This window comes from Pleuronectes platessa, chromosome 2 (assembly GCF_947347685.1).
Source record: "Pleuronectes platessa chromosome 2, fPlePla1.1, whole genome shotgun sequence".
Lineage (NCBI taxonomy): Eukaryota > Metazoa > Chordata > Actinopteri > Pleuronectiformes > Pleuronectidae > Pleuronectes > Pleuronectes platessa.
Window position 1 is genome coordinate 3613228 of NC_070627.1, and position 19732 is coordinate 3632959.

Below are 19732 nucleotides of genomic sequence, written 5' to 3' on the forward strand. Positions count from 1 at the left end.
GATGTTGATGGAAAACAAGGCATTTTTTTACAGAACTACTATATATGAGTGTATAAATTAGTGCATTGTGAAATTTAAGAGCCATAAGCTGAGGTATGTTCTCTAATAGTTACTCAGATAGTGAAATCATTTTCAGTAATGTCTGTCACAACTGTACAATGCACCCGTGTAACACATTTGATCTAATGTGTTTCCAAAGTGTCCCCATAAGTCTGCATGTGCTGACTTGCATGTGTGAATAAAGTTGAGAGCAGAGGAGGACAAAGTTGAGGAGAGGACTCCGCAGTGGAATCTACAACAACACAGTTTGGATAATAACTATAATTTAAACTGTTTGACGAGCAAATCAGTGATTCAGGTAACGGGATTAAACTGTGGACGTCTGGAAACCACGACGTGTTTATGGTTCTTCTTCCGACTTATTGACTTATTGACGAGAGGGAGGCAGAAAACCAGACGCACAATATGAAGCAGTTCAGTTTAAAATGTAAGTTCATCCAACACAACACAACTGATGACCTCAAGACTAAAACATATAGAAACATGTTCAACTGAAGCGGATGTTGTGGACGTCACGTCTGTGACAGAGCTGTTGTTCAAATGACCTAATAAAATGTGTTTGTGTGTGTTTCTCTAATGACAGACAGTACAGACAGTACTGACAAGTGAAACCAGGACAACCTGCAACTCCTGCACACTCTCTCTGTGTGTGTGTGTGTGTGTGTGTGTGTGTGTGTGTGTGTGTGTCTCCCACACACTCTCTGTCACTGTCAAGTATAATGAGCATACGTTACTTATGGGTAATTGTGGAGTCAAGTTCCCACACTGTCTGATGAGTTGTCAACACGCAAACATTCTCACCTTCACCTGCTTCGCTTGTAGATAACAACTGCAGTGCTACTGTGTGGTGTGTGTGTGTGTGTGTGTGTGTGTGTGTGTGTGTGTGTCTCTTACGTTGTGAACAGTTTGAGTTTGGACTCGATGCTGCGGTGTCTCATACACATCCTGGTCAGGGCCGAGCCGATCTCCTTCGTGGCACCTGGAAAACAACACAACATTCAGATGATGAGTTTTACTTTGAAAATAACTCACAATTGGAGTTGAAAACAATAAATTTTTCAAAATAAAGCTCACTTTGAAGCACTGAAACTACAAATTAAAATGTATTTTGAGATAACTGGGTCTAATAGGTGTATTCATTGTCAAGAAATGTTTGCTTGTAAACACATTAGGGCTGAAACAATTACTTGTGTGTGTGCTTCTGTGTGTGTGTGTGTGTGTGTGTTATCATTGCTTCATGAAGTGGTATTATTGAGAAAATCAATCTGATTAAGATCTATGAGTGTTGTAATGTGTTTGGAAACAATGGGTGTGTGTACTTGTCTCAATACTTTAATGAATTATGTAAGAGATCAGTTCATTTCATAACCAGCCCCAGTTAATTAGATGCAACAACATTTTCACACACACACTGATGGACTTCACGGGACAATAACAAGTATTGTGACAGCGTGAAAGCAAGCACACACACAACTCCCAATATCTTCTAATCAAACACATTGTAACATAACAAACACACAAACCAATGGCGGATCAGCTGACTCTCAGACCCTCAATCATTACACACAATTATAAAAACAACACACAAAAACATCAAAACAACTTTTTTGTTGATATTTTTAAAAAAAAGCATTAAAGTTGCAGGATTCACTTTATATTGACTCTATAGGTTTTGTGTGAAACTAAGTTATACACACAAACACTAACAGTTTCTTGGCCCCCGGTCTGTATGACACTTCTTTGTTTCTGATGTTTCAAAAACATAACCACGGAAATAATTGGCAGATTAATTAAATACTTCTCATTGTCAGTCAGAGTGACTTTACACATCATTCTGTTCCGTGATGGAACAAAGTGACACAGCAGATTTACACTGAACAGTCTGAGTTCACACTGACTCACTTAGCGTCACTTGAATATCTCAATCTGAGAACTGCACGGGGGGGGGGGACACAAGCATGCGCACACACACACAGACACACACAGGCTGCAGTGCTGACTCACGGCTGAGTTACATAAAGTGAGGAACAAGCAGAGAACGATCAGGTGTGTGTTCATCCGCCATCTCCAGGGATGTCAGAGTGAAACCTGGACTGACTTTACACACCGACTCTCGTTTTATACATTCACTCCTTCCATCCCTCCCTGTCAACGTAGCAGGAGTTCTCTCTCTTTTTCCTTTCCTTGGTTCCAACAAAAACTCATCGATCCTCCCCCTCTCCATCTGCCTCTGTACCTCCTCTCCTGCCTCTCTCATCCCCTGTATGTCCTCTAACCGTCCTCTTTCCCTCCCTCCCTCCCTCTCTCTCTCTGCATTTTAATCCATCCCCTTTTCCTTTCCTCTTCCATCATGTTGGGACTCCTCAGATAACAAAACATAAATTATCAGCTACAGCCACACGAACATGTGCAGATATGTGGACACACTCTCACACACACTCACACACACTCAGGTATGCAGCTTGGGTAAATCGTTAAGGTGTGGCGAGGTGTGTTTGCTGTATTTGCCTTTCCCTCCCCTTGCACTTAAAGCTCTGAGCACAGAGAAGGTTTAAAGTCTTTAATGCTGCGTCCTCAGAGACATCTAAATTGAGATGGAGGAGAGGTTTCAAAATCCTGTCTGGTTTGATCTGAGCTCATTAGAAACGTGACCAGGTGGATCTGTGGACGCCAGGTTTGACTGAGACTTGGTCGAGACTGCCTAACGAGTGGGTTTATAAGAGGGACATCAACACAGAGACTCCAGGTCCGTACCCCCCCCCCCCCCCACCAGCACCAGAATCTTACATGACATCTACAGTCTGGATCAGTCTCGGAGTTTCTCTGGGGGTTGAAAGTTGAAGCAGTAAACTGTGAAGGACGTTTACAGCAGTGAGGGTGATAAAGTGACTCTTCACTGTCTTGCGCTTTCGTTTGGTTCCGTCAGAGATGGGGACAAGGCGTCACTAAACTATTCCATGATTGCAGAAATGTCAGTCAGTCTGTCGGTGGCTCGCATTTCTGAAGAACCATTCAAACGGCTTCACGCTTTGCATGCGTGTTGCCAAGAGCCCGAGGAAGTGCAGTGATAAGTTGAGTGCGATTAGGACACATGGTGCGTTCAATTTCCTTAAACTTTGAATCTTTAATCCAGTTTGAGGAACTTTGAATAAACAGGTGAACAGCTCCTTTTGCAGCAGGAGGTGAAACAGCTTCAGGTTCTGTGGACTGAGTCCAGCAACAGGGTTTTATTTGCTGCTGATTAATTACTAAAGGTCACTTCTACAGTATTAGAAAGAAAAGCTGTAACGTGCTTCACCATAGGCCAAGAAAACATCCCATCCCCAACAGGCAGGTTCAGAACAGACACTGTTACAGCTGCACTAAACCAGAATGATCCTTTACGCTCAAATCATATTTAAATCAGTGTTGTTGACTTCAAGATCTTTGTGATTATAGTGCCCAGCCCTGTCCTATATGATATAGATTAGTCATCCTTCATTTGGCAGCACATGAATCACAACATGTGTGACAGTCGGAGTGTGTGTGTCTGTGTGTGTAGCCAGGTTCTGAGCACTGTGGAGGCGTTTGTTGTATTTGTGTTCAGACATGTTCAATGGATCTCAGAGTCGAGTGGAGATGACTTCGGAGAAAAATGTAACCTGACAAGATCAGACACACTTGGTACGGGTGGCAGTTTGTTTTCGATTCTCCGATTTGGTTTGGATCTGGTTTTATTGTGATGTTCATCTGCAAACTCTATTTCTACACGATCAAAAAAGACGTGGGACAGTTGATCTTTGGTTTCCTGCCGTGTCTCTTCTGGCTACACTGCAGGATCAAAAGATTGTGGACGACCGACACAGACAGGAATATCTCTGGACTGCAAACACTTCCTCATAAAACAGTTGGCAAAGCAGATCTTTCATGTCTTTCTATGGGGAACTGCATTGTTTCCCTTCACGTTCTCCCACTTGATTCCTGTTTCGCTGCCTCACCTGGCAACGCTTCCTGTTGACGAAGCCACTGGCAGGAACATGAGTCAGGTCTCACGCGTGATTGTGCACCGGCCTCCACCGCATTTGCATGCAACACAAACATTGCCACACAGCGCTACTAGAGTTCAAACAGGCCACTGGGCTCCTGAAACCTGCCGCTATGAAAAGACTCTGCTGCCACTCGAGAGCTTCAGTGACACGCACTCATGAAGAAACTGCTTTCACAGATACACACTTCATCCAAGGAGACGTTCACTGAATTCACTGGTGTTGGATTTACGCTTATCTGCTTCCAGGGGACAGGCAGAAGTTAAAGTCATCATCATTTTTGGCGTATGTATTTTAAATGTGACTATTAATGCAGTAGCTTTTCTCTATGTTGTTGCTTTTATGCTTCTTTGTCGTATAAAAACATGTTAAAGATATGAATAATTGATAATATGAATAAGATTAACCACAAACGTCTCTGGATGGAAGGAGAATGAAAAAAGCCGCTCCACTCGTTTATCACTTACCTCCATTTTCCAACAACACAAGGGCCGATTGGACAGAGAGAGAACTGTTCCCTCTCCTCCTGAACCCAAACTTTCCAGCTTCCATCTCCTCCTCACCGTTCATAATGTGGCCCTTTCAGAAACGCTTGTGAGTGTGAGTCTGTGTTAGTGTGTGTGTGTGTGTTCATTTGTCGTTTTCTCCGCTCCCAGGTTGTTCCTGTGTTTACTTTTCCTCTGAGTCGACTCCCTGGCGTCTGCCTGAATGTGAACATCTGCAACTGAGCGTCTGTTCACTGCAAGAATACATTTTCTCTAATGTGGAATTCATGTGCAGGTATCGTTTTCTCCTCGATGACGAGCGACACACATCGTTTTTATAAGTCAAGTATGAAAAGCCGAGCACTCACTGCCATAGCTCCAGTTTGTGCCTTTCACACATGTAGCTGGGGGCAGCATCATAGCATTAGTGAACCTAATAGGCAGTAATTTGTGAGTGTGCGTGTCTGAGAAACGATGCTGAACTCATGGACGTGATTTATTCCTCTGCAGTAGAAGTAAAAACAACACACACACACACAGCAAATCTCTCAAAGGGCTCGGACAGTAGCTTCTCGTGGTTACTTCTGATCACTATAGAGTCAGTCTGGGGGATTCCTCGTGGACTTCAAGGATGAAGGTGCCCTTTAAAAACCATTATAGCACTCTTATTGTGCATCAAAACCAAACTGACCTCCAGTCTGCGACAACACCAGCCCCCAACCCCCCCCCCCCCCTCTCCCTTTCTATTGATTAACTGACCAGCAGACCGGTCCATCAGTCGGTCAGGGGGGAGCAAACAGATTCCAGGATCCTCGTTTCTGCACATTCTGCAGCAAACTGACACACGGAGCTGACCTTAGGAAACTAGATAAAGTCAGCACCCAGTGAGTCGTCTTGTGATCTGTGTCTGTGTGTGTGTGTGTGTGTGTGTGTGTGTGTGCGTGTGTGTCTCTGTGTGTGTTTGCGTGTCTGCTTTGAAAGCCACATGATGCCCAAGACGTCAACAGCTCCTCGGCTGCCGGGGAAACCGGTCATGAGGAATCACCAGAGAGGAGACAAAGTGGACCCTGCTTCACAATCAGCTGATTGCGACAGGATTTATTGAAGATTTATTTTTAGATCTGGTTCTGCTCCAACTATCACTGATGTCTGCAGTTTTCTACACTGGTCACTTATCTGGTTTTGAGTGTTGCGGACACATAAAGTCACCTACAGTCAGTGTATCATCAGGATTATAATCTACACTCTTTATTAGTCTGATATTTCACCACCACTCTTCCCTTTCACAACCTGAATATACGATGCTAAGTAGCTAACCTTGAGTTTTTCCCTTAAAAACCAACAGATAACCTGCTCTGGATGTTTTTAGGGGCCTTGTGGCTCTCGCTGTGATAACACACTTGCCCAAACAGCCACAGCATGAGAGTAGAGTCGGTCTCTGAGGCATGAGAACAGAGATAAACTGCAGTGGAACACGTTTTGACGCATGGTGACACGGAGAAGCTCATGTGTGATCTGTACACAACAACTGACGTGCCCAGCGTCCCTCCGGTCGGTCGGTCTTTCCTGAGAAACAAACTTCAAACATGCCGTGTTTTCCAGAAAGACGAGAACGCGACTTTAACCATGGCTACCGACCACAGACCCCAGAGAAACCCACCAGACCGGTTCCAACACACAGACACATGCACCCACACAGAGTCTCCCTGTGGGTGTTTGAGAGAGGCTGAAGAAAACAATTAAGGGTTTTTCTATGCTGAAAGGATTTATCAACACAAAGAGTGTAACAGTGTGCGTAGGTGTGTGTGTGTGTCCTTCCTAAAATCCAGCTCTTCTTTTGTCTTTGTCACACACTCAGCAGCTGACAGACTGAAGAAGCTGGAGGGAGAGAATAGTGCACGAGGAGGCAGCTGTCAAAACACATGTGCACGTGAACACACACGTGCACTCGCAATCAAACACACACTCACACACACACACACGCACTAGTGGAATGTGCTTGGTCAACAAATGGTCTGCAAAGGCTGTGATATCGGTGCACTGAGCAAACTGCTAACAGATGACAACAGTCCTGTGTCCACTGCAGGGCCAAGCAAGGTTAAACCAGTTGCTTTTATAGATTTATCTGCAAATTATTAATTATCAAATTAGTGAAAAGTGTGAAAAACACCCGGCATCTTCACATGCCTTGTTTTTTTCCAGCTAACAGCCCAGAACTGAGGAATCTTACATGAACAATGATGCATTAAGGCAGAAAACTCTCTTGTTTGGTTAAAACTGAAGATACAGGTTGAAATTAGATATTGATTGTCATTTTGCTTAATAGGACTTAAATGTGAAATAAAAAAATAAGTTTCTATAATTCAAGATCTATATATTTCTTTGTCTTTGTCGTTTATTCATTGAAAAGTTATAGTTTAAACCCGAAAACATTGAACCTCAATTACATTTCTTTATCATAAGGGTTTGATAATGTCCTCTTAAGAATATTGACATTTTCTATGTATATATCAGAAATTCTTAACTCCCCAATATTGGCATCAGCCCCCAAAGACCCATATCTTTGGGCTCTATCATGAGAACATGTGCGTGTGAGTCAGAAGTAAACGTGTTGCACGTGCTCACTGGTCACTGTCATGTGATGTGAGATAACATCTTATGAGGCGGTGGCAGTGAAACTTTACTCTTCATGCTTCAGATGAGCTGCAGAACGGCACCAAAACTTTCCTGCAACCGTTTATTTGACGTTAACTTTCTGTATCTAAAAAGCTCTGTACTGTTAAATTCCTGGATCCGTCAGCCTGCTTGTGTTCTCTGCTCCCGTTTCTTAAATGTGAGTTCCCTCTGTCTCGATAAACCAACATTGACACAAGACGTGACAGGTCTGCTGAGGCTTCCACGGAGGGGAGCGGCCATGACTCACCTCCTGCACACACACGCCCACGCGTTACTGGATTTCCTTTAAATACCAAACTGAATTCTGGGTTACATAATCATACCAGCAGCTGACTGTCTTAACGAAGCACCAGCCCACAGGGTCTGCTTGTCTCTGCAGCCCCTGTGTATTTACACCCGGCCTCACTGCTGATAACACTATGCACATGAGGGAGGATGTTTTCTGAATTTCGGAAGACGCCCAAACAATAAAAATGTTTTATGTCTTTGTCGGGTCAGAAGTCTACGAGACTGAAAATGAAAGCATCTGCTTGTCTGGAGGAAGTGAGGGAGAGGAGTGAGCTTATCAGACGTCTGCTCTTCATCCCTGAATGACACTAGAGCCTCCAGGCTACATTAGCAGCTACTAGCAAACCACAACCAACTCTCAGACGTCTTCTTCTTCTTCTTCTTCATTTATGGTAACTTCCATTACTGACAATGCATTTCAACTTCTTTCAATTGTACAGTAACAAAGCTGATCTATCCCAGAAAGAGGTGCCACCATTTTGCACTTGTGATGTCATTTGGAGCTACAAGCTGTGTCCTAATTCAGCGGATGCATCCTTCAGAGGACTTGGCCTACAAAAGCATGGCCTCCATAAAATTGTCACGTTATGTCTTGTCATTTTGCCACATTGCCCCTTTCTTTAAATTACAGCATTAGCTCTCGTTAACTTGCTTTTTTAACTACATGAAGGTGAGACTGGAGAAGCTTTATCTGTGGAGCAGTGTTTAACATTGAAACGTCCCATGAATGTATAATATGAGTCCAGGACATGACCTCAATACTCGTACAGTGAAACCGATAGCCGTATCCAATTCAGAATACAAACACAAACAAGAGCATGTCAGATTACCTCAGGTCTGAAGAGCTGAGGCCGACCTACATTTTAAAAAGTCTGTGTGTGAACGTTAGTATGTGAAACCGAATCCAGGGCAAAACAAAGACGGATGAACATGAGGTGTCACTGTGTCACTTCACAGAGCGAGAGAGAGACAGTAACACAGAACATTAGAAGAGACGTGACAACGGACCAGCAACAGAAAGACACAAAAGATGAGAAGGAAAAAGAGAAATGTGCTGGAAATTGTCAGGGGCAATTTTCATTCTCCAGTAGCACCAACCTTAATGGTTTGGCTGCATTATATTATTACACACATATACACAACGCCTGGTCTCCAGACAGTAACTGGAGTTAATTAGTTCCCTCATGATCTCACCATTTGTATTGAAAAGCGAAAGACAGTGAAAGATCACACTGTGAGAAGGAAGGAACAGAGGGGGGAACCTTTCTCCTGGGTGACTCCTATGATGTTGCTCATAAACGTATAAACAACTCACAGAGTAATTATTTTCCTGACTTGTATGGTAGAGTGTATATCTGTGTGTCTCTAGGAGTGTGTGTGTGGGAGTAGTTGTGTGTTCACCTCTGGTCCCGGTTGCCATATCTGCCACCTTCTGAAAAGCATCCAGGAAGGCTCCAGTTACCACGATGGTCGTCCTGAATCAAAGACAAACACCAAACACACATTAATCAATTGAACACAGAGGTTTGTTGTATAAATAAATAATACAAATGACAAATGTGGGCGAGATGTATACATTTGCCTCATTAAGACACAGTTCAAAGAGAACTGGGACTGCTTTCAGACATGCACTGAGGCCTGGATATTTTCCCAGAATATTTCCAAAGTTCCGGTTGCTCCAAATATTTCCCCAAACTTTTCCTGCCAGCCTCGTAGGAAAACCTCTAGAGAATGTCCAAGTGAGCTTTTGTGAGAAAACAGCCGAAGAGCAGGAGAAAATATGCGTTCAGAAAATATCTGCAGTATTGTAGACGAGGCCTAATTGTCCTTAAGTTCAACCCTACGAACACACATCCAATATGACAAAGTGGCTTATATTAACTAAATAGGACCGACTAGCCGTATTGCTGCAGGACAAACCGCAGATAACAATGTGATTATCTAACCTTTATTTGCTTTGTGAACCGAGACACATTTCAAAAGAGTTTCTTCCCTTGTTCAGATCAAATGAGCGCAGCAGGAGTCGGAGCACACATCACAAACAAACCTCCGCTTGGTTTTTAAAAAGAAAAATAAAGGACTTTTATTTTGGTAGCTGGATTGGTGCAGCCACATGAGAAGCCCGCCACCCTCAAAGGCCAAAGTTAGGAGTGTAACTGGATCCCTCCTGACACACACATCATCCTCATCAATGGACGTATTGTTTCTGTGCGTGTCCCATTACCAGTCAGGTCCATGTTTCTATAGCTGCACCATACACACACACACACACACACACACACACAGTCATTATCCCTGCAAACCTAACTAAGAGGATCAGGTGACAGTGCTGTCAATGGGTTGTGTGTGCACATCTATGCTTAAACACACACACACACACAAGAAATGCATTAGCTTCACAGTCAAGGTTTGCATTGTGAGCAGTGAAATGTAAACTACGTCTGAACTACAAAATGATTGAGAAAAGCAGAAATGTCCTTGATGTGCACCAACAGTTGCAGAGAGAACCATGAGCTACAGGACACCAGAGTCCCCTGGTTTTAAACATCAGGGTTTAAACATAACAGTGGGTCTTCAAACCAAAAACTCAAATGGGTTGCGACAGAGGCTCTGGTTTGTCTTTTTTTCCAGATGATACCCACTGTTGTATAGTTCAGATTCTGGATTACAAGTCAGGGTTGAGCTGTTTTGTTGTGAAATTGTACACCAGACTTCTGGAGCAAAATTTGTAATGATTAAACAGCCAGGGACTGTCGTTAGGTGACCAGAGGAGAACGTGTGGTTTTAAAGCCAAAGTGCAGTCGCAGCAAAGACTGAAGTTGGTTTCAGACGAGCACTGAAGTCTGGACATTTCCCTCAAGTTTTGCAGAGGGGCTGGATGTGACATTACAAAAGTTAAAGTTCGTAAAATGATGGAAGGAGCCAACGGGAAAGAAAACAAGAGTTGGGATCTTTTGCAGATAAGGTCTGGTTCTGGTCTTTATGAACAAAATCATGGGTTTTCCACAGCATCTACGTCTCGTCATGTCTGAAACCAGCGCTCGTCTGAATACTTCAGACTTTATCCTGTGGTTGTGAACGTGTCTGATCTGGAAAATCTCCTGCTGTGTTCTTCAAACGTGAGAGATAACTTCTGGAAGATGTCCAGACCCAATTTTTGATTTGAGTTTTTTTTCTGTTTGCTGCACTTTTGAAGTTACCTGAGGGCAACTGATAAAAAAAAAATATTCATGGAATTTTCACTTTACCCTTTTGTGCATCCAACTTCTGTAAAGTACTGTAACATTTGTATTTTCAGAATAAGAGTCTGATGAGGAGTTAATGATAGTAACGGTTTAGCTGTTATGAATATTTATAACAGCGCCCAAAACCTTTGCACTGGACTGTCAATGATTTAATTTGCACAACATTTGTGTTGGGTGCAGCAAGATCCCAGCTCCCCACCCTCGTGACTCCAGCCCATAGTTCCCATTCTAACCACCACTACTGTTTGTCATTTCTAACCACGTCTGCTGTGTCTACATTCTGTCGGAGGCCTTCAGACTCGTCTACAGACAAACTCATGTGAATCATGTGAAGACTTCTTCTCGGCTGAGCCACAGCCGCTCTTTGACAATAATCTAATTATCTGTTCTCTGCAACAAATCGGTTTAGACTTCGTTAAACTATGAAAAGTTATCTGATGAAGAGTTGAGTTCAAGGAAGCTGGGGAATTTGGATTCAAGTCGAGAAGATCCTGCTTAATTATCCCGGAAATGTTCAACGACACAAAGTTAATGTCTGTGTGTTTATGCATCAGATTTTAAAAATCGTTTTTATTAAATATATTTTTATGGTGGATTAAATGAACAAACACAACAGTGGGGGTGGAGTCCTATGTGTGCCTACATCTGTGTGTGTGTGTGTGTGTGTGTGTAGCTGGCTAATGGCCTGTAACTGGCTGCAGCAGGCACAGAGATGCTTATCAAAGTAAACTCGCCCACTGGGAAGCAAAGCCATTACGCTGTCATTAGACTGAGCCGACTCCTGGGTCAGTGTGTGGGTGACAGTCAGAGTCAGAACACAAGCAGCCTTCATGTTAAGCACCGAATATAACAATCACAGTATGTTTAGGATGATTTGCAGGGTTACTGGAGGTCAGACACAGAACTGGGACCAGAAGAAAACCCATGAGGAAGAACTGTGTTCAGTGACTGCCTGCGCCAAGGAGGTTATTTTAACTTTGCCAATTGTCTGTTGGCAGAATTACATAAACACGACTGAAATGTTCATGAGGTTTGGTGGGGGGCTGGGGTTCGAGCCAGGGAGGAACCCTTTGAATTGATTTTCTTTAACAGTGTGAGATTGGGCGTTCAGACTGGGTGGGGGGGGATGTTCTCTCTCTCAGTGCCCTTCTACATTTTTTTATATGTTAAAATGAAGCTGCAGATAACATACCTGGATTTTAAGACTAATGATAAACATCCTACCATTATTATCATGTTATAATAAAACTAAAAGATTTTACTGAGATTTGGATCAGGCAAAATCGAGTATAAGAAAACCTGAAAGAAACCCAAATATATTTGTCAGTTTTACTTGCTGGATGATGATGAGTCTTAGTGGGCGTTTAAACCAAAAACCGCCTTCAGTGAAAATAGAACAAGATGCTGGATTAACCAATCATTGTCATCTCAAGGATTCCAAGGTAAACAGCAGGTGAAGCATCAGCACTGACATGAAACAGTAATCCAACAGGAAGGTGCAATTCCATTGGCCAGGAGAGCCTTTTAGAAAATAAAATCACTCTAAATTAAGACAGATTAATCTCTCTCTCTTTTTTTTACTGAACATCACTATGCCACTTTCAAGGGATGAGTGTTTTTCGACCAAAGTTCTAATGACGACCTGTGCATGACCCCCCCCCCCCCCCCCCCCACGCAGCTTTCAAACCAAACCCACGAAGATCTGTGAGACAAGCCATTATGTCCAATAGAGAGATCAGCTCTGTTCTCTCTGACCTGGCAGAAGACCAGTTGTCTTCAACCAGGCTCCACAGTGAGATAAAGTAAACAGAACTTCAACCCCAAATATATTGATCCACTTAACGTCCGTCCAATGGGAGACTGGCATGGACAGGAGGCAGGTGTTGTGTCAGCAGCAGTTTTACACAAGAGAAGAGTGCACACATCTACGCTTGACTCCTGGCAGGACTTGAATAAAGAAACATATACAAAATATAATATAAAGTCTTTAAACTAATCACTAGTGACCCATTGAATTTAAATGTGAATGCATGTGTGTCTTACCTGAGCTGTGACTGCAGTTTGGCTCCTTTGGTCACAAAGTCCTCCCATGTCGGATAACTGGCCTGCAGCAAACACACAGAGAGAACACCAAAGACATTAAATACACAATAGCATCACAAGGGTGTGACTACAAGAGGACTTACCGAGTTTATTATTAGACATGGCTCTTTAACTATTTGTATTGCATAACCATAAACCTAAGACAATTGTGTGTGTAAGCAGACAAAGGGAGAGATATCTGAATATCTCGTGACTTTCCCACACGGCTGCAGTACGAGTGTTTAAAACTTGGAGGATTACTGGATTTAACTGATGTGAATTAGAGATCAGATCTAAATGAAAATCAGATTATATGAAATCCAGTAAGTGCAATTTAAAAAAAAAAAGACATGAAGACAGGGCACAGAGGAAATCACTGACATAATGAGGGGAAAAGAAGGAGCAAGGTAGAAGGAACAAAAGAAGAATGACTGACTGTACTTTGACAGGAAGACATTACACTTCAAGTTAATGAGTATTATGTCGAGTAATCAGTATCTTTGTGTGTACTTAGTATCCTACACAACAAACTGATGATCAAAATGTTTGCTTCACTGTTCTGTGTTAGTTTTGGCTTCTCTGGGTTTCACGTGAACACAGATGCTGCCGGGTCTCAGGCCGACCAACAACTTACACAACCTGTTACAGGCAGAACAGTGCTGCCGTCATCCAGCTGTGATCGCTCTCCCCATGAAATCTCCTTTATATGTTCAAAGTCATCTCAGAATTTCTGGCTTTACTTCTTTATGATGTGAATTTCACTCGGGTAATAGATGCATCCCCTTTCACCAACCTGGTGTATGAACTAAAAACCACTGCCTTGACTGTTGCATGCTTCCACAAACCAGTGACTCATAAGCAGCTTTCAGAAAGCAAAATGTCCAGAGCCCAGAACATTTTCTGCAGTTTCCCTTTCAGGTATAAAGAACACAGCAGGACACCGTCTGGCTCAGACACGTTCACAACTCTGGCTCGTCTCTCCGAGTTGACATCTTTGTTGACGTCTTGCATGTAGTTGAGTGACAATATAAAATCCCATGACGTGATTATTTTCGCCCGAAAGACGTTTTTGTGAGGTCACAGCGACCTTTGACCTTTGACCATCGAATACTAATGAATTCCTCCATCTGCGCCAGATGAAATTCCCACCAGGCATTCTTGACTTTGCAACATCTCGAAAATCACTGTAACTTTGACTTGAAGCCAAACCTTGCCGTATGTTCCTGTATCACAAGTATCACAATCACAAGAGAGGGACAGACGGATGGACAGACGGACTGACGACCCAAAAGCAATACAACCCCCGGGGGGGGGGGGGCTGCGACTGTCACAACCTTTTTTACACTTTGCATTAGCTGTCCGAAAAATTCTGACCCACAAATAAATCCATAACTGTTTTACTGTCCTTGGCATGAAGGCATTAAGCTGCATAACTTCATTAAATTACTACTATGTTGATGAAAACAACACAGCACAACATCTGTTGCAAAGCTGTCCAGCGAAAAAGAATAATGCTATTACAGTCTCGAACAGAAATTAGAATATCTTAACCTGTAGGGGGCAAAATGCTAATCTGTCTTTTCTGTAACAGCAGCTGATTGATTATGTAATCTAAGGCTGCTTCAGGCTCCAGGGTCTGACCTTGGGTGACATCTGCGCCCAACAGCTGCTGGTGCTGTGTTCTGGTGGCTGAATGTAAAATGGTTGGAAACAAACGAGTGAATCCCACTTTCTCTCGCTTTATCTTCCTGAACCCAGTCACCCTGTCTGTCCTCTGTCTCTGCTGGACCACCAGAGAGAGAGGATAATACCGATTTAACCCTCAACGCCACACCATTAGCCTCTTAGCTCCACGCCGCTAAAGCCGTTAGCTGGCCCCGGCTTCCCAGCTTCCCAGCTAGCCAGGCGAGCACACGGCATGGGGCTGACAGGTTTACTAGCTGCAGGGATTTAGCAGTGCATGATGAAATACTGCAGGTGACTGACGGAATTCCTCTGTGAACAACCAACAGTAACCCTGCGATAAATGGAAGAGGAAGGAAATGAAACTGTCCAAAAACCTAATCGATCCCTGCAGAGCGGGAAATAAGTTATGGCTAGAACTAAATTTGTAGTGAAACTAAATCCAAGATGAAGCACATTTAGAACTTGGAAGTCACTTTTACTGCATTGGTACGATAAATAATACTTTTGTCATTGAAATCATCACTGAACTGATAGAACTGAGTAAATAAACCATTTCTGACGGCAGGACACTTTTATAGATATGAGAAAATAGTGTATTGGTTTTAGTCTTGTAGAGACCGGAGGAGTTTTCAATCTGTATTTCAGTTTAATCTTCAATTCAAACTCTTATGATCAAATTAGTTTATCTTGCTGAAAATAGCTGAAACCATTAATTAATTGTTGTGTTGATTGACAAATCAATAACTGATCGTTGCCGCTCTAATTTGCTGAAATATTTGTAATCTATTACCCTTATACCAATGTGGATTTTTGGGTAAAAAAAAAGTATCATACCATTATTTTTGCCAAAGTATTACATAACATAATCCAATCCAAAGGATATTTTAATGTTTTAACTATAAGGTTTTTCTTTATTCTTTAAAATAAACGTTTTTATTTGAGTGCATATAAGCACACAAACACTGATATTGATGTTATCAGGTCAGGCTCTATTATCTATGATGTTATAAAAGATCTCAAGGTCATTGAGGAAAAAGCTGTTGAGCTAAAAACCAACATCACACAATATAAAATGTCTCTGCTGCTTGGATTTCAGCTCTCGCAATGCCGCCCTTGTTCCCTCACCACTTCTCGCCTAAACCTTAAATTCTGCCAGGATTTGTTGTGACTGCCAGGAATGTCACACTCAGTCGGAGACAAAATATACCAGCCCTTGCTTTCCAGCAGGCCGGGGCTGGGAACACCACAGAGAAGGCTCTCAGGGTCCAGCCTGATACGGAGAGCTTTAAAGCAGCGGTTGCTAAATCAGGGTCCCAGGCCCCAGAAAAGGTCACTGACGGCGTCCGCGGGGTTCCCAGAGACAGCTGCAAACAAAACAGCTGTCGGCCATCATTGGGCTGGACAGATACACTTACATCTTTACTCTGCTGTGGTTCTAGAGACAGGGGGAGGAAAGCTATTTAGTCTGAGCCAACAATTGGGTGTTTGAGTGGATTCTGATTTCCAAGGAGGCAAAAAGATTGGCCCTGCCTCAAATATGTCAAAAATAAAGTGTTGAATCAAAAGTTTCCTCTGGTTAAAATGGTTTCTCCCGTCTTCTGAGAACAGTTGAAAGCTCTGTCAGGTAATCTTTTTCTGTGGAACTTGTGAAGGACACTTGTCTTACACACACACAGTACTTTAGTCATAATCTGAACCAGCTTTTGGTGCATGAACACCGTACAGCCGACTGGAAAACAGTCTGCTCTACTGGCACTGACACAGTAAACCCATTCACACAGCCATGGCTCTCCGTGTATAGAAGATATACAGCTCTGTTATCTTATCTGCCTGGTCAACCAGACAGCACGACCAGGTATACAGTTACTTGAGTCAGTGTGAGTCGTCTATTCCTGCCCTGATAATCCTGACTTGCTCTACTGACCAACCAAAGGACAGAGATGAAGACAGAACATCGTGGAGGGACTGACGAGACAAGAGGACTTTCCTGTTGACCTTCGCCGAGTCCAGACTGACTCGACAAAGACCAAAGTCAATAGTCAGTAAGAGTGTGAGCTGCCAAGGTTGAGGATTGAAGTAGAAGGGGAGTAGAGCTGAAAACAACAATTATTGTTCCTCGATACATTTGCTTGGTTCATTGATTTAATGTTTGGTCTAAAAATGAGCCGCCTTTTTAAAAACACATTCGTAACTTTAGATGTGTGTGAAGTGTTTGTGTGAACGCTGCAGCTTCCTCTGCATGTGCAGCCAGGCGTGCTGCTAAGTAAATGCATTCAATTTACATATTGGTTTCCAGGTGCACTGGTAATAGATTATACATGTTCGGTATAATTCAGAGAGGGATAGTTTTTTTATTTTATTGGTAACACGTTTAAGCTAATTCTAGGGAACTGTTTTTTAGGTTCAACTTTGGTAAACATGTACATGTGAAGGAAACATGAAAGATGTCCTTCAGGGATTTATTATGTATATAAAGATGGACAATGAGTCTCAAACTCCTCACGTTTTCATATTTTGAGGGATTTGTATATAAATAATCTACTATCGATCAGTCTTTGCATGGATGCCTTTCATTTAACATGCACATTAACCCTGAATGTGATGTTTTCCTTTGATCCGTGAGGACTGCATTATCTGTTGAATGCTTTTGGAAGTTGAGTTTTTACAAATGTGAACAAAACAGTGAATAACTAACTTGATAACTTTGTGGATGGCTGCCTACGGTGGCCACCTACTGACAATGGTCTAGAAAACTCTGACTTGAATATGTGAACCTGCTGCAGCTCCTGCGCAAAGAGTTGAGATATGAGGTTTGTGTGTACAAGCTCCTCGGCAGCCTACCTTTACCTTTGCTACTGTTAAAGATAAGTGTTTAAGTTAAGATAAGCGAAGTATAATCCCCACATAACCTCACCTGCCACTTTCCCTATGTCGCAGCCAAACACATGATACTAATAAGCCAGGATTACAAAAACTGCTGTTTCCCTTCTTTGCCAGAAACAAAACAAATCTCTTTCACCACGGCCACCAGAGGTTATTTCTAAATCTGTTATTCATGCAACAGAACTAAAGCTGGTTTCGAGTGACAACAGACACTACTGACTGGGACGTCTGTCATCGAGCATGTTACCTTACACTTCTCTCTATATTGTTGTTGGACTGGAACTGTCCTGGTTTGTAGTGCAGTGAAATATTAATCACCCTCTTATCATAAATCACGGAGCGGAGAAGTATTTGCTCAAAGAATGTGACAGTGCAAATTCCTCAGAAACCAGTTTGAGAGTGAAACCGGACAATTACACAAGACAGAGGATCATTACAAAACCATATCCAAGGTTCTGGGCATTTTGGCCATAAAGTTATGAATAAACCCTCATGGATATAGAGATGAATATGTTTCTACATTGCAACAGCCCCACAAATCGGTCCCATACGTTTTCAGTAAACTTTACTAGAACTGGAGGGAAGTAGTTCATGTGTTGGGGACTATTTTCAGCCGCGGATTAATACACTAATTTAGTGCTTAGGGGGGCTTTCACACGTTGCTTGTTTGGTCAAGACATTCTGACCTTTCAGTTTAGCCTAATCCAAAATAAGGGGTATGAATGGTAACTCAAACCATGGTGTGGACCAGAGGACCAGAAATCAAAAGAGGTGGTCTCTGCCCGGATCAAACTAAACCCCTGCTCTGGGTTGGGATCTTGCCCATGGACACTTCCACATGTGAAATGGGAATGACTGGAATTGAACCCCCGACAGATTAGTGGATGGCCCAGTCCGCCTTGCTGAGCCACAACAATCCCAAATCTGACCTAATCAAATTTAAACTACGTATAAAAAACATGAACCAGACAATGATCGGACATTTAAGTTAGAATTTCCCAGAGCAGGACAGTCTATGTCCTGAATCAAAGTAAACTACAGCAATAAGAAGGAACATCACAAGAATTATTGTTTATTATTAAGCATTCTTTTTGGTTGGATGTATGTTTGTTGCCTGGCAGACCTGATTGAGTTTCCGAGATGTGCTTCTGACTCTCTGACAGTCGTCGAGTTGAAGTAACTGAGCGGAGGCGACAGAGAGCGAGGGGCAGCGGGCGAGGTTGAGACTGTTCAAACAGCAGGATTATGGGTTTGTTTAACGTTGTGTTTGAGCAACACTAGTTAACGCAAAGAGAGACAGACAAAAACGGAGAGAGAGTGAGTGAGTGAGGGGGAAGGAGACAGGGAGGGTGAGTCAACAGCAGGTTAATGGTTTGTTCAGTGCAGTCGACTGCTTGGTCCTTTATCTGAGAAGTAATGAGGTTTTCATTAAGTCAGACAAACAAATAGAGGTGAACATGAACTTTCCATTCCTCCTCTCTTTACATAACTCAGTGTTTCAGCTCTGTGGTCGTTCGTCTATTTCCCATTTGTCTGCGTGTAATTCTTTACATACCAAAGCTGGTGATGAAGTTCAGATGAACCGAGAGGTGGAAAGTCAGCAGCCGTCGTACGACAGGTTACTAAAGTCTGACTGGAACATTCCTCAGTTACTCTCTTATAAATACAATTAAAAATTATCCCACCGATTCATTAAATATTGATTAATTGTTCACTCACTTTTTCAGCAGCCTCTATTAAATCAAGTGCACCAGAGACTAGAGAAGACGATTTTGGGACACAGCTTTTGAAAGCTGGTGATTAATCAGGGGCTGAATAGTCGTTATGTTTCACTTAACGATTATATGTATTATCATGATTGAAGTTCTTTCCTCGGTTATTTAGAAGTTCTGCAAAGTTAACAGGGACACAGAAGCTCCTAAAATACCTTGTAGATAGTTTGGCCTGTACTTCTGGGATGTAACTTGACAACATGGCAGAAAGCAGCTTGTCTGAGCCTCCTTACAAAACCATGAGAAGCAAGAAAACCCCCCCAGTCCACAGTCCCATTCATTTAAAGAGCCTGTGTCTGTAGAGCATGTTAAAGAACGCTGGCTGTTCTCCATTGGTGAAGATGTAACATTATGTTGAGTAAACAGATGAACCATAATGATGTTTGTCAGGATAATGAAAATGTACCTGCTGTTTATTGAACTTGCCCCTTACTGGGATTAATCATTGCCTGCTCTGCCCTGGAATGTGTTTTCTCTTGTAATTCACCATCTGAATGTGACTCAGAGACTTGAATGTTTTATGAGTCCAA

At 42.6% G+C, this 19732-nt stretch overlaps 1 protein-coding gene across 2 annotated transcripts in view; it reads right to left on the reverse strand.

Annotated features, from left to right (window-relative positions):
• Positions 1–19732, reverse strand: part of mtss1 (MTSS I-BAR domain containing 1) — a 43402-nt gene that overhangs the window by 17095 nt on the left and 6575 nt on the right. For both annotated transcript variants that reach the window (XM_053429262.1, XM_053429253.1), the window contains exons 2-4: positions 12823–12884; positions 8936–9009; positions 955–1039 (exon numbers count right to left, since the gene is read on the reverse strand). In XM_053429262.1, the coding sequence (XP_053285237.1) occupies positions 955–1039; positions 8936–9009; positions 12823–12884 (221 nt within the window). The remainder of the gene's footprint in view (positions 1–954; positions 1040–8935; positions 9010–12822; positions 12885–19732) is intronic.